The 22,505-nt window shown below is 42.2% G+C and overlaps 3 protein-coding genes across 3 annotated transcripts; 1 reads left to right on the forward strand and 2 right to left on the reverse strand.

The window, feature by feature from the left end:
- Positions 1-2,168: 2,168 nt before the first annotated feature.
- On the reverse strand, positions 2,169-4,367 carry LOC103454912 (GDSL esterase/lipase 5-like). The gene is made up of 5 exons (XM_008394511.4): positions 4,051-4,367; positions 3,846-3,967; positions 3,303-3,533; positions 2,832-3,099; positions 2,169-2,749 (listed from the first exon to the last, which is right to left on the reverse strand). Exons 1-5 carry the CDS (start codon positions 4,334-4,336, stop codon positions 2,448-2,450), a joined length of 1,209 nt encoding a protein of 402 aa, XP_008392733.2. The 5' UTR covers positions 4,337-4,367; the 3' UTR covers positions 2,169-2,447.
- A 5,367-nt stretch (positions 4,368-9,734) lies between these two features.
- LOC139190801 (uncharacterized) lies at positions 9,735-15,599 on the reverse strand. Its single transcript, XM_070811286.1, has 5 exons — positions 13,179-15,599; positions 12,642-13,058; positions 11,832-12,542; positions 10,797-11,738; positions 9,735-10,061 (listed from the first exon to the last, which is right to left on the reverse strand). The coding sequence occupies exons 1-5, from the start codon at positions 15,597-15,599 to the stop codon at positions 9,735-9,737; spliced, it is 4,818 nt and encodes a 1,605-aa protein (XP_070667387.1).
- Positions 15,600-17,457: 1,858 nt separating this feature from the next.
- On the forward strand, positions 17,458-21,930 carry LOC103454089 (suppressor of mec-8 and unc-52 protein homolog 2-like). Its single transcript, XM_008393679.4, has 11 exons — positions 17,458-17,703; positions 17,978-18,121; positions 18,204-18,253; positions 18,495-18,609; positions 18,834-18,882; positions 18,968-19,057; positions 19,359-19,427; positions 19,509-19,632; positions 20,133-20,512; positions 20,629-21,009; positions 21,104-21,930. The coding sequence occupies exons 1-11, from the start codon at positions 17,648-17,650 to the stop codon at positions 21,383-21,385; spliced, it is 1,740 nt and encodes a 579-aa protein (XP_008391901.2). The 5' UTR covers positions 17,458-17,647; the 3' UTR covers positions 21,386-21,930.
- Positions 21,931-22,505: the final 575 nt, after the last annotated feature.

Here is a 22,505-nt window from a genome sequence, read left to right on the forward strand (position 1 = left end):
ATGTCCACAGTTTTCTAGGGCAAACCACTCGGATGAAACCTTGTGCTGAACACAGATTTCACAAACAAAAGAAGAGTGGTTGTTGTCGGAGGAGTGTTCTGGTTCATCATCCCACTTTTTGGCAGGAGGAATAGTACTATTTTTGAGATCTTCTAGTTCTCCTTCCGTAGGTGTTCTACTGAAGTCAAGGTTGGACCTGGCAGTATTGGGCAACCTAACAACTTCTTCTTCTTCTTCTGATGGATGCCAAGATTCTTCTGACCTAACCTCTTTTTCTTCTGCTTGGTAACATCTTTGATCTTCTACTTTGGATTGGTAACAGTATTGATCATCTTCTTCGTCATCTTCTTGGTACTGATCTTGTCCTTCCTCTGGCCTAACTTCTTCTTCTTTTTCTTTTTCTTCTGCTTCTGATTGGTACCGAACTTCTACTGGTCTGTCTTCTTCGTCTAATTGGTACTGACGTTGATCTTCTTCCTTCTCCTCTTGCCTAACTTCTTGTTCTTCGACTTCTTCTTCACTGAGAGGAGTGGAGTTAAGATCAAGTTTGATTCTTTTATTACCCACGTCATCGTCGTCATTGTCATCATAACCACCATCATCATAATAGTCCTGATCATTGCCGTCGAAGTCATCATGATCATCATCACAACCTCCTACTTGTTGGTCCCAATCTTCTGGCCAAACTTCTCCCTCTAAGTTATATCCTTCGGCGCCTTCACTGGGAGCAGGAGTGGAGTTAAGGTCAAGTTTGATTTCTTCAACTTCTTCTACTTCACCGTCACCGCAATCCCTTTGCTTTGCGTTGTTGGACCAAGTACTCTCCAAGAACATCCTATCGTCATCTTCTTCATCAGTAGAAGCAGGCATGTTTAGATCCAAGTTAATCGTTTCATTTATTTTCTCCGTTTTGTCGGAAGAAGTACTCGAACTTGACCTAGTACTTTTTACTTCTTCTTCCTTATCGCCATCGCCGCTCGAGATGTTTCTTCTAGCTCGCTTGCTTGGACGATTGTCGCTGCTGGACGCATCATAATCACTGATCTCGATCTTTCGCTTTTCAGAATTAGGGTTAGCCAAACTACCAAAGCTCTCCAAATTTTCCTTGATCTCCATAAACTTCATATCTTTCACAAACTGACTGTGAATTAGGGTTTAAAATTCTCTTAAGCTTTGCACCCTTTCGTCTTCTTCTTTCAAGTCGCACACTTCTTGTAGGGTTTAGGTTTGCTGTAAAGGATTGTAAAAGTAGAACATGTTGGTTTAGCGTGAGATCTTTGCTTAAATAGGAAAGTACGTAGATACGAATCGAATCCTGACCTTTTTCGGTTCGAAGATCAAATCCTTACAGAAAAGGGGATCCATCAAATTCGGAAAGTAGGGCCATGGGCGGCCCTGTAGTAACGCTGAGCTTTTATTTGGGCCTGGGCTGGACTAACCTTTACATCTTCAAAACGGACCGTGTCGAAAAGTTTAAGAACGAGTAGGGCTAGAGCGCTACTACTCAATCCAGGCCGGACTAACCCGGTCTACATCAAACAAACTCAATTTTCAGCTCACCAAGTATTTGATGTAATGCATGTTAAGTATATCTCGGCATCACTTGACATACTGCGTGGAGAGCACTCGAAAAATTCTTTCGTTTAGCACTCATCAAATTGCTTTAGCATATATCGATTTGTTAGCCTTATTCCTCCAATTTGCATCATGAATCTGCTGCCACTGACTACATCTACATAATATTTTATTATTAGATTTAAATCTACAAAATAAAAATTGATGTTTAGGAGAGACTAGTTAGCCTTATTCCGGCCTTTCCTTCTTGTCTCCCTTGTGAGTTGTGACTAGAGCTTCCCTGATTCATAGTTTTCCATCCCAAATAAATAAACATGCCCATTAATCTTGTTGTCGACTTTAAATCTCTTTGCTTTTAAATTCATCTAGCCCTTTCCTTTGTCAACCAAATTCATTTATATGATTTTGGTCAAGTGATTAATTTTCATCTATATGAATATATAATTTCTGCAAATTTGAGCTTAACTAAGTTGACTAAAGTGGTATACTTTATCTGTTACATTTGAATTCCAATCCCTCCTCATATGTAGATGATTCTAATATATAATGTAATTGTCACTTAAGTTCGAATCTCTTCTTTGTATTTAAATGAATTTAATGTAAAATATCATATGTATATGAACATAGACTTAAATACGTAGAGTGTCATTTGTATCCAAATAGAGCCTTAAATATACTCAGTAATACTGAAAAGCTGCTAATATCCTTGGTTAGTAAAAGACCAAGATTATTTATAGCTGATGGATGGATATGTGTCTATGTTGCACATGTTATTTTGGCAACTGCTAATGAAGAAAACGCAGCCGACGAGGAAACCGCAACCGGCGGCCGCTCTTAAAACTGTCAAGCTACATGGTCCTGCTACTAGCCTACTACTTCAGAAGTGAAAATTGCTGTGCTTCTGGGTCATCAACCACGTCGCCAATGGTGAGCTTCTCCTTATCAGAAAAGAGATGTTCTAGGTTGTATGGCCCTACATCAGAAGGGGGTCCATTCCAGAGAGCCTTTGCAAGCTGCTTGTGGATCCTCTCAGTGGGATGAAAAGAATCCCACCATATATATTCATCAGCATTATCGCATAACTGGTAATCCTTAACTTCCTTTGTGCCTCCACAGCTAAATATGCCCCCATATGGTCCAGTTCCACAACAAGCATTCACTCCATCCTTGAAACCTACACAGTAAATTTAAGATCAAGTTACTACCAGTCACTTTATGTGCACCCTCTGTAAATATATGAAATAAAGCATGCTTACCATATTTGGAGGGATCCTCTATTCTTTCAAGGAGCCAATCATAAAAATTGGAGTTGCAGTACTTGAAATCCTTGAGCATATATTGAAGACTGTTGAGTACAGATTTTAGGGCATTGTTATGTGCTAGTGCAAGGGCAGAAGCTGCTTCAAAACATCCCCCTCCACCGGATTCCGGGTTCATACTGTTCAGAGCTCTAAAGGCAGGCAAGCAACCTAGTGGACACAAACTTAGGAAGGCAAACTTTCGCCCGCCTTTCTCATATAACGCCTGCATAAGATTGCAACAACCCAAACATCAATATGCCACGTTTTGGGATAGATTGTCGGTTGTCACTGATTGTACATAACCATGCATGATCTTTATCTCTCTCTCTTCATGTTATCTCGTATGTGACGAATCATGTGATGAGAGTGAGAAATGCGCAGTTGTTATATACAGCTGGTGATATACAAAGCTTTAATAAGACTTACTTGAATTGTCTGTGTCAAGTTTCCAATGACCATTCCCACAAATTGTTCAGGGTTATATTGTTCCTGCATTTTTGGACTGCCTAAATAACCACCCATGTAATCGTTGCTTCCCATGCTAATGAAATAAACTGCTTCTGATATCACTTCCTTTGCTTCCACTTCTCCTAATTTTTCAGTCAATGATTTTTGCACCTCTTCAAAGTTTTTCAATTGTGTTTGAAGATCAATCGCCTAGAAATTACATATTGATCAAGAAAAACAGTCATAGACAAACCACAAATGTATATGAATCAACAAAAACATAATTGCCGTTTATAAACTTTTAATAAAAAATACAGACTGGAGCGCACTAGTATTACACACAGTAAAGAGGCACTAAATCGTGGTTCTATAGCTGCTTATTGGCCATCGATTGTATATTTCTGATCGAAAGTTTGTAACTAGCTCTATTTGTGCTTATTTTTTCGGAATCTAATTCAATTTCCTACACAATAAATAGGAGGATAATGATTCATAGCAATAAAAGACTGAAGGTTTTCCTACCAATCCTTGATTGGTTTCAGAAAGGACTCCAGCTCCACCAGATGCAAAGTTAACACCATTGGCATAATCAGCAGTTGATGGTTGTAAAAATGGAGGGATTAGTGGCAGCTTTGCATATTCAGCTGCATCATGAGCATTCAGCGCTAGTTAAGGTAATTACCATTTAAAAAATTTACGAAAACATACATCAATAGTACTCACTTACCTATATAATCTACGATGATTCGACCGTCGGAGAAGCGTCCGGTGGGAGTTTCAAAGAAGCCATTCTTCCCATATGGCTCGTAATGTGCTTGGTTCTCAGGAATGGTGGTGATGTGATTGTTGTTGCCAGGATCAACTGTGGAGTCACCAAAGATGAACAAGGCAGCAGTCCTCCTGCTTAGTGTTTGATCACTACCACATGATCCAAACCCAATTGAGAAAAGTAGAGTACTTAAACAGATGATGATTTTTTTATGGTTCAAGAGACAAATCTGCAGGCTTGCCATTTGAGATGAAATTACTCCCTTCTGTCCTCTAGGCGCTTGTGTATATATATATACAAGTGGATGCCAAAACGTCATTAATTTTTAATGGAAACAAATTACGTTGTAATTATCATCCTAAAGGAAAAGTCAATTAGTATAAAGCCAACTAACATTGGGCATTTCACTAACCAATCTTATTCTGGAGTAGATATCATATGGGTCCTATTTCTTGTATTATAATTCAATTAAATCTTAATCTTTGTCAGGCGAAGGACTAGGATGAATTGCTAAGTCACATCATCGAGAGTATTTTATTTGCAAGATAATATTAAAGCGACCGTTTTTATTTTTTTTATAATTATATTAGCTGATTACGTATGACAAGTGATGTGTTAATAATTATCAACAATTACGAAAAGTCGTAAATGTGGATGCAAATTTTCTCCTCTTCGATCTTGGACGATTTTGCACCTACAAAACAACTAGCACCTTAGGTTAAGGCCAAAAGCCTCACGCGCCCACGATGAATGGGGGGGGCTTTGGCCGAAGAACCTCCGATGCCAAAGTTAGAAATTTAGAGAGAAATAGTGTTTAGAGTGTTTTGGAATTTTTGCAAGAGGTTTGGAATGAATTTTTGGTGAGAATAGGAGCCTATTTATAGGATTAGGCTTCCCCATTTTTCACCAAGGAAGGGCCGGCCACACCCTTCCCTTTTCTTAGTCAATTTGTGGTTTTTTATTAGCCCCTTTATTGGCTAATAAAATAGAAATGAATGGGATCTTAAATGATTAGCTTTATTTGAGTAATAAAGTGGAGGAAAATAAAAAAAAAGGTAGGGAAAAGATGGGAGGGAATATGGCCGGTTACTATGGGATTTTTAGGTTTTATTTTAGGTTTAATTAGCCAATTAATTGGCTAATTAAATATGAAATGAGATATTTTATTATTTATGGTATTGATTGGCTAATTTAAAAGGGAAGGAAAGGTGGAAAAGGTAGAAAAAAAGGTGATGGAATAGACTTTGAATGGGGTAGCCGGCCCTATCCCATTTTTTAGGTTTGAGTGGATGTTTCAAATTGGTAATTAAGGGATGATTTTAGGAGATATGGGAAGAATATATTATTTAGATAATTAATTAACTAAATAATATATTAGGGAAATTAAGTTTTGGAAATAATTACCTAAAATAAGATAATTTGGAATTAGTTACCTCTTCTGGAGCATTTTTGAATTGGTTGAGGATGATTACCCACTACTTGCGCGTAGGAATCCCGATATACCTCAAGGGTATTTTTGTCCTCTTTCGTTCACAAATCCACGTGTCGCCTAGTGAATATTTTTTGCTCCACAAATGCCCCCACACCTGTTGAGCTGTTTGCAGAAAAGGGCAATAGGTGTAGAGATTTTCTTGCTTTAGGAAATTCTGAACTGTTTCCTATTTTGTTGTTGATTCTTTCTTTCAATAGGAAATTAAATCCTTCTAGGAAAAGGAAATAAATTTCCCCAAAGCTTATTTAAGTCCACCTTAAGTGGATTGTTAAATCAACTTTTAGAGTGAAACTTATTCATCCTTACAAGAGAAAAAGAGAGCTTAGAGGATATTTGTTCCCCCTCCTCTAGCAATCTTCTACGTCTTGCCCGTGTAAAGGATCGCTCTTCGTTGCTTCCAGGTAAGAAAAAATTATTTTTCTTGTCTTCTTGATTTTCTGGAATCTTTGGATCTTGATTCTTGGCCTGATGGGAATCAGAGACTTGTTATAGGTTGATCTGGTGAACCATGGCATGGTAATGCCATGAAAATATATATATTTTTTCTTGCTGGGCGTTGAAGCAAGCCAGGCCGTGGGGCCTGGCAGGTTTGCTGGTCCTGCGGCTTTAAGCCTAATTCCTTTGTTTTTTTTTTTTTTTTTTTTTTTGCTGCCGAGAGCTGTTTCTTTTCTTTTTTTTTTTTTTTTTTTTTTTTTTAACAACTCTCTAACAAATCTTCCTTGTACTTTTGTAGAATTTTCAAGCATGTCTTCCTCGAGCCGTAAGAATGATGATGGTGTGCCCCCGCTGTACTGTCAAGGCGGGTCTTTGAGCAAGATTGGCTACTTCAAAGCTGCTCACATCAAGATTAGCTCCGACAATTTGTTTAGAGATTTTCTTGAAACGTATTGGCATGCCATTCCGTCGGGAGTGCGTGTGAGGCGAGTTAAAGATGGTAGCAGCCGAGAACCATGTAGTGGAACTCGGAGAACTATCAAGTTCCATCCTTACTATTTTGTGTTAGGGTTTACTTTCCCTATGCCGCGTTTCTTCCAAGAAGTGCTTTGCTCTATGAAATGTGCGCCTGCCCAATGTTCCCCGAATGCGGTCCGAGTGATGGTGGGGTTCCACAATTTGAACCAATTCTTTGACTTGGGACTAACCACCAACGAATTTTGGTATTTCTTTGACATAGGTCGTATTGATGGAGTTGGACAACTGCGAATCCGTCATAAGCTTTTTGATAATTCGAGTAAAGGAGATCATGATTGGGCCAAAGAGACTTTGGAGATAAGTGGAGAATGGGAATCTGATTCTTCTCCCGAGCTGCGTGTATCAACGGTCTTCATATCTGGTAAGCAGACTGCTTAGTCTTTTCGGCTGCTTTGCTTTAGTGCCAAATCATTCTTCAATTTTCTGATTGTCTTCTGTTTTTTTTTTTTTTGTAGATTCGGAATTTGGCTCAACTCCTAGGGTTTCTCCAGATACGAAAAAAGTGCATGTCGCACTGGGTATTCCTTCCGAGTATCGTGAGTGGCGTTGGCTGCTTAGTCCTCTTCGTAGGGAAAAAGGTGGACTACCCCCAGAAGAAGAAATAAAACGAATCAAGGCAGACGCGATGGCTCGTCCTATCACTGTGGTGGAGCCTACTACCAATGAAGGTGGGAAAAAGAAACATTCCCCGCCTGCTCAAGAGATACCTGCTGAGAAGAAAATGAAGACTGCTCGTGGGGATTCTCCGGATGCTCCCAAGATTGTGATTGACCTGACTTCCTCTAAGGGCGAGAAAGAACGAACTGCTACATTTGTGCCAGTAACGCCTATTGCTTCGAAGGCTGCTAGCTCGATTGCTGAAAAAAATGCTCAGCGTAAAAGTTCTTCCGTGCCTTTGGTACCGAAGTTTGTGCCAAAACGTCCGTCCGGGACTAAACCTGACTTACCCTTGAAGAGACTTGCTACTATGAAGAGTGATAAGGTGCCCCTGTCTGCTAAAGTGGCGCCGAATACTGCTTCTTCCGCTGCTGCAACCATCTCGTCTGCTGATAAGAATGAAGCTGCTCGCTCAGGCAGGCTTGAAGAATCCGCCAAGGTCGTTTCTGAGGAGGCTGCTAAGATTTGTGCTCTTTTGAAACCAGATCTTCTTGAAGACATGGATGTATGCGCCCAATTTGTTGATGGCGTCAAAGAGATTGTTGGTCCGAGTCTTTTTGCAAAGCATACACCCGAGTATAGGAAGACTGTTCTGCTAGCCATGATGCAGAAAACAACAATTCTGGCAGCCGAGTCTATGTTCCTTGACCAAGAGGACACCAAGGCTGCTAAAGAGATGGCAAGAACTATGGCTGCCGAAGCTTATTCCTCGGTTGAAAAAATCAAAAAATTGGAATCTGAGCTTGCTGCTTTGAAGGAATCTCATACTTCTGACCCCACTTCTCAGCAGCTTGAGGCCGCTCACCAGGAGATCATGGATTTGAAGACTAGGTTTGATGCGGTCCAAACAAAGAATGAAAGTGCAGAGAAGGAAATCGAGCGTTACATACCTCAGATTCGAGATCTTGAACGCTCCATATCTGAACTTCGCTCCGCTGCTTATGCAAAGGATGAAGAATTGATTGCTACTTACAACCAAGCGATCCACTTCAAAGAGGTTGCTGACAGGCTTGAGCCTCAAGTGTCGAAACTTCAAGGTGTTTTGAAGACCAACGACAATCTGAAGAAAGAAATTGATGAGTTGCAGCGAGTTCGTGCTTGCCTGTTTGAGGAGAATGAGCAGTTGAAGAGTGAGAAAAATGGTTTCGAGGCTTCGCTTATTCAGAACCAATCTGATTTTTACAAGCTGGGCTATGTAGATCATCTCTATGGGCGGCCGTCTGACTTTGAGTTTTCCGGTAAAGACTTCGAGACCTTCTCTATTTCCCCAGAAGACTTGCTCGATTTTACCTTTGAGTCTTCTATCGGTGAAATAGCTGGAGGAGTTGATACCCAGGCTGGAGCAGTCGAGGGTAAAGGTCCGGAGGATGCCGCTGCTGAGAACACCAAGGCTGCTGAAGGTGTAACAACCGAGCAGTTGGGAGATGTCCAAACTACCTAAGAGTAGTCTTCTAGGTAGCTTTTAGGGTTTCATTTTCTTTCCTTTGTTGCTTTTGCTTGAACTCCTTTGGTATTTGCTTGTTGTTTATCAATTTTGCTATAAAATTTAATAAACTCGCTTCTTTTGCTTTTCCCATTTTTTTTTTAACCTTTAGACCTTATAAGCCAGTGGCAGGCGTGCTACTTTTCTATAAGTAGACAGGCCCACATAGCCTATGCAACCGTAGGTGTTGATGTAGAAACTTTTGCAAAGTTATTAACCATAGGGTTGGCAGCCGGATGCCTTACTTACAGAAGCAGACGAATCCGCGTAACCACTTGGCTATTCAACCTTGGATTTTTCCAATTCCGTAGGCTGTGTAGCAAGTATCACAACACTTTAGGATTTGGTATAAGTTATTCTGCGTTTGACAGAGGTGAAGCTTATCAACTACGTAGCATGTCGGTAGTGGATAAAATCTTCGTGTGTGCACGCTAACTTGTTTAACCTTTCACAATAATGTGCGGTTGCATAAGTCTAGCGTGGTTCTACTGCTCGAAGGGCAAGCCGTAGGCAGTCTTCTGGAAATCCGTAGGCTACCTTAGTGCACTCGGTAACAGCTTTAGGTTTCCAGGGCAGCCGCCCATTGGGTGTGCTGCATAATGTGCCCCCTCCGTCTCTAGGGCCCGGTTCCCTGCGGATTAAGCCGATAGACCCATAATCCTTCAACTAGCTAAGCCTTGAAACAGACCATTGTGGCTACTTCTAGGAATCCCGGTGCAAGCCATCATGCACCTAGTCATTCTAGGGCAGCCAAGCTCATCCACGTCTGGATATTCGGAGTGTTGAGTTTATCCTCCTTCCTTGGAGAGCACAGTTGGTCCCTTGGGGGGTGTAATTTTCTTTTGAAGTGCAGAAAGAAATAAGTTGTTGTAGACATATATTAAAGCCAAATTACAAATTACTTTTGAATTATTTATTGAAAAATAAAATGAGCAAATAACTTGGTTGCAAAAACTGCATGATGATTGGATAGTCCTCGGTTTACGAGGTGGTGCCCGTTAAGATGCTCGAGTCCTCGGGTCTTGATATAGTGTGAAGTCACACATGGTATTTCCTCAAATTGTAGGCGTTCCATTGCTTCTCGATCTCTTTATCATTCATGGTAGCAAGAGTATAACTGCCTTTACCGCCGACTCTGTTGATCTTGTAAGGACCTTCCCAGATGGGGTCCATTTTTTTCGAGCCTTCTCTGCGGGCAGTGATGAAAGCTTTTCTTAGGACTAGGTCTCCGGGTTGGAACTGCCGGATCTTGGCCCTTTTGTTGTAGCTGGAAATGAGTTGCTGCTGGTAGGCTGCGATGCGGGTGATGGTTTGTTCGCGCCTTTCTTCTGCCAGATCTAAATCTGTGGCCATTTCTTTACTGTTCTGCTCAACGTTTGGCAATAGAGTGTTGATGCTTGACACGATGATGTTGGGAGGTATGATTGCTTCCGAACCAAACGCCAAAGAGAAAGGGGTTTCACCGGTTGCTCGTCTTTTGGTGGTGCGATATGCCCATAAACATCCTGGAAGCTCATCTGGCCATTTTCCCTTTTTATCGGTGAGGGATTTCTTGAGACAGTCGAGGATCGTCTTGTTGGATGCTTCGGCCTGCCCATTGCCTTGAGGATATCTTGGTGTGGACATGTGTTGTTTGATGCCGTATTTTTGGAAGAACTTTGCCAAATCTTTTCCCACAAATTGAGGACCGTTGTCAGTGACGATGGATTGAGGGATGCCAAATCGGCAAATGATGTTCCTCCATATAAAGTGCTCTATGTCCGTCTGAGTCGTGGTTGTCATGGGTTCTGCTTCTACCCATTTGGTGAAATAGTCGGTTGCCACGATCATCATGCATCTGCCCCCCGTAGCAGGCGGCATAGGCCCTACCAGGTCGATTGCCCACTGCATGAATGGCCAAGGACTCGTTTGCGGGTGTAACTCACTAGCGGGTAGTGCTGGTACTGGTTTGTAGCGTTGGCAACGGTCGCATTTTTGTACTAACTCCTTAGCATCTTGGTGCATGGTAGGCCAGTAATAGCCTGCGTTAAGAGCCTTTTGGGCTAAGGATCGACCTCCAGAGTGATTCCCACAAACGCCTTCGTGGATTGAGCTTAGAACCTTCAAGTCATCGGGAGGTGCCAGGCAGCGGAGATGTGGTCCGGTGTAGGATCTTCGGACGAGAATGCCATTCCACATATAGTAGCGTGCCGACTTAATTTGGAGCTTCCTTGACTCCAATCTTTCTGTGGGTAATGTGCCGTTGACCAAGTAGTCTATAATTGGACTTTGCCAAGTGGGAGTTACACTAACCTGTGACACTTCGGCTATCGACTCCATCTCTATGCTTGGCTTGTCTAGATATTCCACCGGAATGGAGCGTTTGAATTGGTGGTCAAGGGCGGAGCCTAAACCAGCTAGTGCATCTGCATGTGCATTGTCTGCCCGCGGAACTTGAGTGAGAGTGTAAGTCTGAAATGCTTCAAGTTGCTGGCGTACTTTCTCTAGGTATTGTGCCATCCTTGGGTGTTTTGCCGTGTATTCCCCAGTAGCCTGGCTGGTGATTAGTTGGGAATCAGAATGAATTGCGAGTTTCTTCACCGCTAAGTCTTTTGCCATTCGGAGACCCGCTAGTAGAGCCTCGTACTCTGCTTCGTTATTGGATGCTTTGAAACCTAGGGTGATCGCCTGCTCGAGCATTGAGCCATCTGGAGTAACAAGAACTACACCTGCTCCCGAGCCTTTATAGTTGGATGCACCGTCGACATGCAAGTTCCAGAAATCTTTGTTGGATGGAGTAAGTGTGGCTAAGGTACTCTCTGCTGCTTCTGGGGCGTCGTTGGGCCGCACTGTTGCGTTGCCTAGGCTAGGTGTGAATTCTGCCACGAAATCTGCCAAGGCTTGGGCCTTTATCGCTGTGCGAGGTTGGAAAACTAAACCATATTGGCCAAGTTCCAATGCCCATTTCATCACTCGTTGTGATGCGTCCGGACCATGTAATATTGATCGTAAGGGATATTGAGTCATAACAATGACTGTATGAGCTTGAAAGTAGGGTCTGAGCTTCCGAGCCGCAACAACTAACGCCAAAATTAATTTTTCAATCTTCGGATATCTTGTTTCCGCATCGAGAAAAGCTTTAGAAGTGTAGAATACCGGCAGTTGGGCCCCCAGCTCTTCTCGTATGAGAGCAGAGCTCACTGCTACCTCGGAAACTGCCAAATAAATATATAAATCCTCCGCTGCTTCCGGCTTGGATAGTAAGGGAGGTGATGTGAGATAACTCTTCAAGTCTTGGAAAGCTTTTTCGCATTCTTCATCCCATTTGTTTCTTTGTGCCCTCCTGATAGCTTTGAAAAAGGGTTTGCATCGATCGGTGGATCGTGAGAGGAAACGATTGAGGGCGGCTGCTCGTCCGGTCAAGCTTTGGATCTCCTTCAAGGTAGTTGGAGATTTCATCTCTATGATTGCTTGGATTTGCTTGGGATGTGCTTCAATTCCTCGTTGGGTTACTAAGTACCCTAGGAATCGACCTGAAGATACTCCAAACGTGCACTTGGTGGGGTTGAGCTTCATCTTGTACCTTCTAAGGATATTGAAAGCTTCTGCTAAATTGCGAATGTGATCTGATCGCTGCTTGCCCTTTACCATGATATCGTCGACATAGACCTCCATGGTTACCCCAATTTGCTTTTTGAACATCATATTTACTAGCCTTTGGTAAGTGGCTCCCGCGTTCTTGAGGCCAAAAGGCATGACCTTGTAGCAGTAAGTGCCTCGCTCTATCACAAACGCATTTTTCTCCTTGTCGGGCTCATGCATGGCTATTTGGTTGTAACCGGAGTATGCGTCTAAGAAACTAAGTAACTGGTTTCCAGAAGTTGAATCTACTAATAGATCAATCCGGGGGACAGGTTAATGGTCTTTTGGGCATGCCTTGTTGAGGTCAGTGTAGTCTATGCAAACCCTCAATTTGCCCTTCTCCTTCTTCATGACTAGTACGACATTAGCAAGCCATGCCGAGTGTGCTACCTCCTCTATGAAACCGGCCTCCAATAGTTTGTCGATTTCTGCCTCGATGATCGCTATTCGTTCGGGAGCGAAATGTCTTCTTTTTTGAATTACTGGTTTGGCAGTTGGATCGACGTGCAGCTTGTGGCAGGCCACTTTGGGATCAATACCAGGCATGTCGGATGGTGACCATGCGAAGATATCTCGGTTTTTCCTAAGGAAAATTGTGAGTTCTTCCTTCTCGTCTGGGCTTAATCGTGAGCCAATTTTAGCCGTCTTTTCCGGCTGCTGGGGATCAAGAATGATGTCCTCGGCGTCCTCTTCGGGTTTCCATCCTATCTTGTCTGCTTGGGCGCCATCTTCTCGATCCACCTGCTGTAATTGCTATTTGGCAATTTCTTTACCCTTTTGGACTTCGGTAACCTTTACGGGGGTAAAGGTCTTCTTCTTTGTTTCTTTTAACATTTGCACAGTGCATCGTCGGGATGAAACCTGGTCAGACTTGATCTCTCCGACTCCTCCTCCCGGGATGCGGAATCGGATTTTTTGATACTTGACGGAAGTGACAGCATCCAGCTTGATCAACCAAGGTCTCCCAAGAATCCCATTGTAGGGAGATGGGTCGCTTACAATCGTGAATGTTTGCTTTGAGACGACTGGCGGTGTTTTTACGTCAAGTATGATATAACCGATGGCAGTTGAGGTGTGTCCGTTGAATCCAGTAAGTACCTCTGCCCGGCGTATGATTGTACTTTCCAGGCCCATCTTCTGAATGACTGAAAGTTGAAGTAGGTTGACCACACTTCCATTGTCAACCATCATCCTGTCGACTATAGCATGGGCTAGTTGGACAGATACTACTAATGCATCGTTGTGTGGGAAGTCGACTCCTTCTGCATCCTGCTCTGTGAAGCCAATGATAGGTCCAGGTTGGGTATCGACTGCATGAACTTGTGAGATTAGTAAAGCCTGCTGGATCTTCCTCTTTTTGGAGTTATTAGTAGCCCCTAAGTGCTCGGACTCAGCGAAAATGCCATTGATTCGAATCGTCTTAGTTGGTGGCTCCTCATCTCCGTCTGCATTCCTTTTTGGCTGCTCAGCTGGCTTGTCCAAATATCTATCGACTTTGCCTTCTTTCACGAGTTTCTCTAGGTAGTTCTTCCAAGTGTAGCAATCGTTGGTTGTGTGACCGGGACCTCGGTGGAATGCGCAGTACTTAGTATGGTCCAACTTGGAAGTATCTCCTTTTGACTGCCTCGGCAACTTGAACCATGGTTCATTCTTGACGTCTCGAAGGATTTGATGAATCGGAATTGAGAACTTAGAATAGTTGTTGGTCATTGGGCCTTCTTTGGTCGTGGGTCGGTCCCTGCGCTTGAACTCCTGCCTGCCCTTGTTGGGTTGTTTTTCATCCTTCTTTTGAGCAGTTGCCAACTCTTTTCGAGGTTGTTCGGAAGCTTTTTCTGCTTGTCGAGCCTCGTCCCAAAGCGCATGCTTTTCTGCTAGAGCAAAGGAATCTGCTAGAGTTAGGTCTTCTTTCATGATCATTTCTCCAAACAGTGGGTGGTCTGCTGGCAGTCCTTTTTGGAAGGCTGCACTTGCTATCGAGTTGTCGCATCCGACGATCTTCGCCTTCTCTGCTTTGAATCTCTTCACGTAATCGCGAAGCGACTCTTTTGGGTTTTTCTTTACGTTGAACAGGTGATCGGACTTCTTCTTGATCGATCGATAAGATGAGTATTCTTTGGTGAAGACCAAGGAAATATCATCAAAATTCTGGATGGATCGTGTCGGCAAGGTATGAAACCAATCTTGTGCCTCGCCTTGTAAAGTAGTGGCGAATATTTTGCACATAAGGGCGTCATTATTCCGATAAAGGACCATCGCATTTCGGTAATGCTTCAAATGTCTTTCGGGATCCCCATCTCCTTTGAAAGATGTGAAGTGTGGCATGCTAAACTTGCGCGGAGGTTCTGCCTGCTCGATCTCATCCGCGAAAGGTGACCTGCTCATGTTGGTCATATCTCGCCTTAGTGCCTCATCAACCATTTCGTTGCGCCGAAAATCACGCATCCGTTCATTGAAAAGCCTTTCTACCTCTTCTTGGATTTGCTTTTGTTGGGGTAGCGGAGCTTTTTGCTGCCCTTGGTCTTTTTCTACCGGTCTAGGCTGCTCTTCTTCTCGCTCGGCTCGTCTACGCTGTGGCTGCAATGGATGAGATAGATTCCTAGCAGGCGAGGGATTTCTTTGCAGGCTACCGGTTGAACTAGAGCCAGATTGAACGATCGTTTCCTTCCGTTTGTCAGGCTGCCTGCTCCGATGTGATGTGGAGGATACTCCTTGTGAGCCTAATCGCGAATGAATGCTTTGCCTGGAAGGTTGCCCATGTTGATTATCAAAGCGTGGCCCCAACCGTGAATGTATACTTGCTCGTGGGCCTAACCGAGAGTGCACGCTCATCCGCGCGCTAAGACGGGAGTATACGCTATTTCGGGGGCCCAATCGAGAGTGTGCACTGTCTGAATGCTCCACTTGTGATGGGTTGAATGGCTGCTTTCCAGGACGCTGTTTAAAAGGCTCCTTGTCTACCCTTGTTCTACTCCGGGAAACTTCATCGTGAGCGCGATGCATCTTAGTACGTTGTAAAAGTTGATTCACCAAGGTGGTTTGTTGTGCAAGGGCGCTCGTCAATTCTATGACTTGTCGGGACAAGTTTTGTTCGCCATTCGGATTGGAAGAACTTGGATGGAATGCACCTCCTTGAACAATGAAAGGGTGGTTGACTCCAAGTGCGAGATTTGAGTTGGGGAATGTCAAATCTGCAGAGAAATGTGGTGAAAACGCCTCAGCCTCGATAATTGGTCCGGATGGTTGAGATTGTCTCGGGCGGACTTGGGCAGCTTGGGAAACCATGAAAACAGGCTGGGCTGCGGGGGCAGGCTGGATCACTGGGGCAGGCTGGATCGTTGGAGCAGGCTGGGCTACAAGAGCAGGCTGGATCACGGGAGCAGGCTGCTCAATGCGCGGTGCATGTGAATGCGAGGCTTGGGCTTTGGTCCACGTAAACTTGGATGGCACGACTCGGGCCGTGGTGAAGGCTCCATGGACCTCGCCACGAGTGGCTACCGAAGTAGCCACCGTGGTGGTTCCCATGGCGGCTGTGGTGAAGGCTCCATGGACCTCACGAGCGGCTACCGAAGTAGCCACCGTGGTGGTTCCCATGGCGGCCGTGGTGAAGGCTCCATGGATCTCGCCACGAGCGGCTACCGAAGTAGCCACCGTGGTGGTTCCCATGGCGGCCGTGGTGAAGGCACCATGGACCTCGCCGCGGGTGGCTACCGAGGTAGCCATCACGGTGGTTCCCATGGTGGAAGCTCGTGGTGATGATGCCGCTCCCCTTCTTGTCGCATTTTGCCTCATGGATCTCCGTAGTCCCATTTCTTGAATACTAGAATTTTTACTTGCGGAATTTTCTAAATTTCTAGTCATTATATTTTTCTTATACGTTTTATCAAAGAACCTTTGCAAGTAGAAAATTCTAATAATAAGAACGTATGAAAAATATTCAAATAGACTAGAAAATAAAGAAAAAACCTTTTTGTACGAGAGTCTTCTACGAGTATGGATTACAACTCTCAATGAAAGCACCAATTTGTGGATGCAAATTTTCTCCTCTTCGATCTTGGACGATTTTGCACCTACAAAACAACTAGCACCTTAGGTTAAGGCCAAAAGCCTCACGCGCCCACGATGAATGGGGGGGGCTTTGGCCGAAGAACCTCCGATGCCAAAGTTAGAAATTTAGAGAGAAATAGTGTTTAGAGTGTTTTGGAATTTTTGCAAGAGGTTTGGAATGAATTTTTGGTGAGAATAGGAGCCTATTTATAGGATTAGGCTTCCCCATTTTTCACCAAGGAAGGGCCGGCCACACCCTTCCCTTTTCTTAGTCAATTTGTGGTTTTTTATTAGCCCCTTTATTGGCTAATAAAATAGAAATGAATGGGGTCTTAAATGATTAGCTTTATTTGAGTAATAAAGCGGAGGAAAATAAAAAAAAAGGTAGGGAAAAGATGGGAGGGAATATGGCCGGTTACTATGGGATTTTTAGGTTTTATTTTAGGTTTAATTAGCCAATTAATTGGCTAATTAAATATGAAAGGAGATATTTTATTATTTATGGTATTGATTGACTAATTTAAAAGGGAAGGAAAGGTGGAAAAGGTAGAAAAAAAGGTGATGGAATAGACTTTGAATGGGGTAGCCGGCCCTATCCCATTTTTTAGGTTTGAGTGGATGTTTCAAATTGGTAATTAAGGGATGATTTTAGGAGATATGGGAAGAATATATTATTTAGATAATTAATTAACTAAATAATATATTAGGGAAATTAAGTTTTGGAAATAATTACCTAAAATAAGATAATTTGGAATTAGTTACCTCTTCTGGAGCATTTTTGAATTGGTTGAGGATGATTACCCACTACTTGCGCGTAGGAATCCCGATATACCTCAAGGGTATTTTTGTCCTCTTTCGTTCACAAATCCACGTGTCGCCTAGTGAATATTTTTGGCTCCACAGTAAATACATAAAATGTTAGTCTATTTTTTTTTAAATTGTTTTATGAAAATGTTAGTCTATTTAGAAATTTGTTATTATCATAGCCAAGTCTTATGGTCAAGGGCTCAAAGGAGATAGTGAGATGCAACGATGTCGTTGGCTGGTCAAATTCCAAAATTAATTCTCATAAATTTATAAAAAATTGTTAAAAAGAGAAATGAATGTTCACGGACGGTGCGTTTCAAGTATAAGGGTTCATCCGTAATTATACCGCACAACGAAATCCTCCCTGCAATCTTGTTCCACAGCGACCTCGTTTTCGCGAGTTCGCCACTGCTCTGCAAACCCTAATTACTGCAATTTGAAACATCTCTTCCTCCGCCCTATTCCAATTCGATACCCCAATGGCACCGACGACTTCGTCGAAGAAAAGTTACAAGGAGAAAGTTACTCGCCGCAAGTGAGTTAAACATTTCAATTTTTTACTATTTTTTCACTTTCCGACGCACATTAGGCTTCCAAATTTCCAAGTCAGTATATTTAGTCTTCATTTGGATTCAAAGTTTAAATTTTTATTCTATTTTTATTTTGTTTTAGTTTTTATGAAATTAAGCTGCTTTGTTAAAATCTGGGAAAAAATTCAGCTTGATTTGCATTGTCACGTAATTATTGGGAAACGAATTTGGAATGCAGAGTATGTGTTTGATGTAATGCTTGTGTGGTGCTGCATGCAGGGAGGAGAAAGCGGCGGAGCAACCGGACTTGCCGAAATACAGAGACAGGGCTAAGGAGCGAAGAGAAGATCAAAATCCCGATTATGAGCCGACTGAATTGGGTTCTTTCCACGCCGTTGCGCCTCCGGGGAACATTGATCTCCGGTTATTATCTAATTTTTCTTGTTCAACTTGTCAATGGTTATGCCATTTTAGTAGCTAATTATATTTAAATTGGTATTTGCAGGGCAGCTGAGGTGCAGAAGTTATCCATTGAGAAGAGCAAGTATCTTGGAGGTTCGTGTTACGCATTATTTTAGAAATTTGTTCCCACTTATTTGCAGGGTCTCTGTTTTCAGTGTAGTATTCATTTTTTACCATGTTTATGAAGTGAAGTGGGATAGAAACGACGTTGCATTTGTTGCTATCTATGAGAATTCACGAAGTCACCTAATCAATAGTTTTAGGGCTAGCCACTTTGTTTACATGTGGAAGGGCATTGACTTATTTTATGCTGAACTCAATTAATATTGTTCAGGTGATGTGGAACACACACATTTGGTCAAAGGATTGGATTACGCTTTACTTAACAAAGTAAGAAGTGAGATTGACAAAAAGCCAGATGATGGAGATGATGTTGATGCAAAATCTAGGTAATTCCGTAATTGTATATGGATTACTTGTCTTACTGTCAAGTTTTGTGTAATCTTAAAAAATTCGGTATTAAATTTCGCAAACATGATGTATTGGGCATTAAGTTCTTTTGATATTGACCTTTTCAAGTGTTAATATGAAGAATGATGGCCATATCTCAAGAAACTTCTTTAGCTGTTTCATAGTGTGTGCTAACACGTGTGTGCTTCCTATTCGCTGACAGAGCATCTAAGGAAGACCAAAAGTTGTCATTTCGCACGGCTACCGCAAAGGTATGTTACTTTTGGTGATATGATGAGGCAGTTATATTCTTAAGTCATTATCTGTTTACATTGATGTCTCATTTCTGTGTTTCAGTCAGTTTACCAATGGATAGTCAAGCCCCACGCCGTTATCAAAACCAATGAGATGTTCCTTCCTGGTAGAATGTCATTTATTTTTAACATGGTAAGAGCCTTTGTTTCTCTTTTGATATTAAGTCTGCTTAATCTAGATCGGAGTAGCCTTTCTTGGGAACAATTTCTGCTCATGTTTTAACTTGCCTGAACCTTTATAGACTTTGGGTGGCCTGTTCAGGATAATTGTGTGTTTAGTTACCACCTAAATCATGTGTGGAAGTCAAACTTTGAGTAGAAGTGTGTGTAGACACTTCTCTGAGAGCATCGAGCTTGCTATTGTAGGATACTGAATGAATGTGAACTCCCATTTTCCTGGCATTAACGTCTTGTTCTCTTATTTTGCATCTCAGGAGGGCGGATACACTCATGACATCCCAACCACCTTGCATAGGAGTAAAGCAGACTGTCCACAGACAGAGGTAAAAAGATTCTCAATCTTTCATGAGGTTTTCCCATCATCGTTGGACTGTTTATCTGATTTTGGCTTCTACATTGTGTAGGAAGCGGTAACTGTCAATGTTGATGGTTCTGTACTGGACCGAATTGCTAAAATCATGTCATATCTTCGTCTTGGATCTTCTGGGAAGGTTCTCAAGAAGAAAAAGAAGGAAAAAGATGCAAGAGGTAATTTCCTATGCTGCTTTTGGTAGAAAATGACTGAATAATCAGTTTTAAACAACATAAGACCTAGATGCAATTGTCTATAATAAACTGCCATAATTATCCTTATAAGTCGAAGCAATCAGATACATAAAGCATGTATTTCAAATCATTGTCCATGATAATAATTGTATGGGCATTTTGCCTAGATGGCTATATGGTTCTGTGCTTGGAGCTAAGTATCCCAAACTCGTGGTGAAACAGGGCAGCTAACAACCGTTCCAGATAGTCATCTTATTCAACTCAGATTTTCAGACGGAAACAAAACCAAACTAAACTAACTTATGTCGGATGTTGGCATTTTAAAATATGCTGTGATGAGTGAAGCGATCAGATTCCATTATTTAATTTTGAGATTCCACACCAACTATTTTCATCCTTCATCCTTTCTGCGCTTTGTGGTTGTTTATTAGTGTGATTACTTGATCAACAATTTTTATTGGCCTCATTTATTTTTGGTACAGGAAAGATTTCAGTTGTTGGTAATGAGTATGCTGGAGAGGATAAGCCCTTGAAGCCTGATGTTGGGATTTCGAAGAATGGAACTAAAAGAGAGATTTTGCCACCACCACCTCCGCCCCCTCCCAGGAAAAATCACATAGATTCAAAAGCACCACAAGGCCCAACTGTTGCCAGAGTAGATGAGGATGACATTTTTGTTGGGGATGGTGTCGACTATGTTGTTCCTGGTAAAGACTTGAGTCTAAGCCCTCTTTCGGAAGACATGGAAGAGTCTCCTCGGAACAAGGAAAGAGTTTCTTATTTTGATGAACCTGCTTATGGTCCCGTCCAACCCGTCCAACCCGTCCAACCCTATGGGGTGCCTCAAGAATGGCAAGATATGGTATGTCTATCCTTTCCTTTTCATTCTGGAAATTGTAGTACAACTGTATATCTGAACAGAAACTTGACTTTCATTTCGCTATGGATGAGTTATTTTCTGTTGCATTTTGGGTTCAGAACGGATACGATGCGGCACAAACACAGCCAATGGTTGATGCCTACCAGGGTGAGTGGCCAGAATACCAATATGCAGAGCAAATGTCTTATCCTGAACAATACCTCCAGCCAAATATGGAAGGTTACGATGCGCAAACAGGCTTAAACATGCAGGATCCACGCTTTATGACTCAAGAGCAGAAGGATCGGGGTTTAGGATCCGTGTTTAAGCGGGATGACCAAAGACTTCAACAATTAAGGGAGAAAGATGCCCGAGAAAAGGATCCCAACTTCATCTCGGAGAGTTATTCTGAATGTTACCCTGGCTATCAAGAATATAATCGTGAGGTTGTTGACAGTGACGATGAAGATGACTTGTCAAAAATGGATATGGGTGGACGAGTAAGTTTCTGATAAAACTTGAAGAAAATATGTTTGATTCTTTCTAAAATTTGTTGCAATCATTGCTTATGTTATCAATATATTTCTCTGACAGGCTAAGGGTCGCCTTCACCGGTGGGACTTCGAGACAGAAGAAGAATGGGCCACATACAATGAGCAAAAGGAAGCTATGCCCAAGGCAGCTTTCCAGTTTGGTGTGAAGATGCAAGATGGTCGTAAGACACGAAAGCAAAACAAGGACCAGAAGATCACTAATGACCTGCACAAGATCAACAAGATACTTGCTAGAAAGAAGATGGAGAAGGACATGGATGGTGGTGAGGGTGGCGGCCATTATGACGATGATGAACAGCCTGGCAAGAAGATTCGAGTTTGAAGCTAGTTTACTTATTAGGGAACTCAGAGGTCAGTCAGCTCTATGTTAAGAGTCTTGGCTTGTTTCCTTCTTGGTGACAAGCTCGTTGGCGTACATGGACCCAAACCTTGGCTCTAATACCATGTTGAAATTTTTTAGATCGACGGGCCCAGGGGACCCCACTCTATCTACACCGATATTGTCCCTAACTTTCCCTCTTGCCCAATTCGTCAGGTGTGGAGTTTTACCACAAAAAGCTTCGATATTAGTTAGAGTGGGGTAATCATATTTAAACCCCATTATTTTCTTTTCACCCACCGATGTAGGATTCCAACAAGCTCGGAGCCCATCTTTTGAATATAGAAGCAGCAAGTACATCGGAAACTGCCTTAACACCCGTTGCATAAAGTCATTTCTGATGTAGTGGTCGATTACGTACTTTCTGTAAATCATCATAACATGTTCAATTATCTATCTAGTACTCATATTGTAGAACCAACAACTCTTGTTACAGGCTAGGGGTTGAGTTTAAGGGTCAATACATTTCTATCATATTTTTGTTGCAATCATTTCTTCTGTTATATATTACCCGACAGGCTAAGGGTATTCACCGGTGGGACTTCGATGCCGGCGGCCATTATGACGATGATGAATAGCCTGGCAAGAAGATTCGAGTTTGAAGCTAGTTTGGTTATTAGGTCAACAAACTGTAATATTTAATGGGAAAATTTTGATGCATCTTCAAACTGCGCGTTGGATGGAGGGAAGTGAATGAAAAATATCCTTTTCGTTGTTTGGGTGTTTAACAGAAACGAATTGAAAGATCACAAATCAATATAATTATTTTTAGCACTTTGTTCAGGGTTTGGCTCTCTTTCTTTCCCCTTCCTGAACCAAAAGAAATCCGACACTCATAAGTCCGACTCATCAAATTACTGGAGAAGCCAACAAACTAAAACAGTATCGTTATGTTTAGATGAAAAAATTTAAAATTATTAAGAAATTTTTTAAAATTTGTGAATTTTCTTATTTGACAACTTAAAACTAAAAGACAATAAAATTTGAATCCGAAAATTGTTAATTTAAAAATCTCTCATAAAAATTTGGAAATGCCACTTATTTATATGGAATTTAAACTTGG

Source organism: Malus domestica, chromosome 02 (genome assembly GCF_042453785.1).
Source record: "Malus domestica chromosome 02, GDT2T_hap1".
Classification (NCBI taxonomy): Eukaryota; Viridiplantae; Streptophyta; class Magnoliopsida; order Rosales; family Rosaceae; genus Malus; species Malus domestica.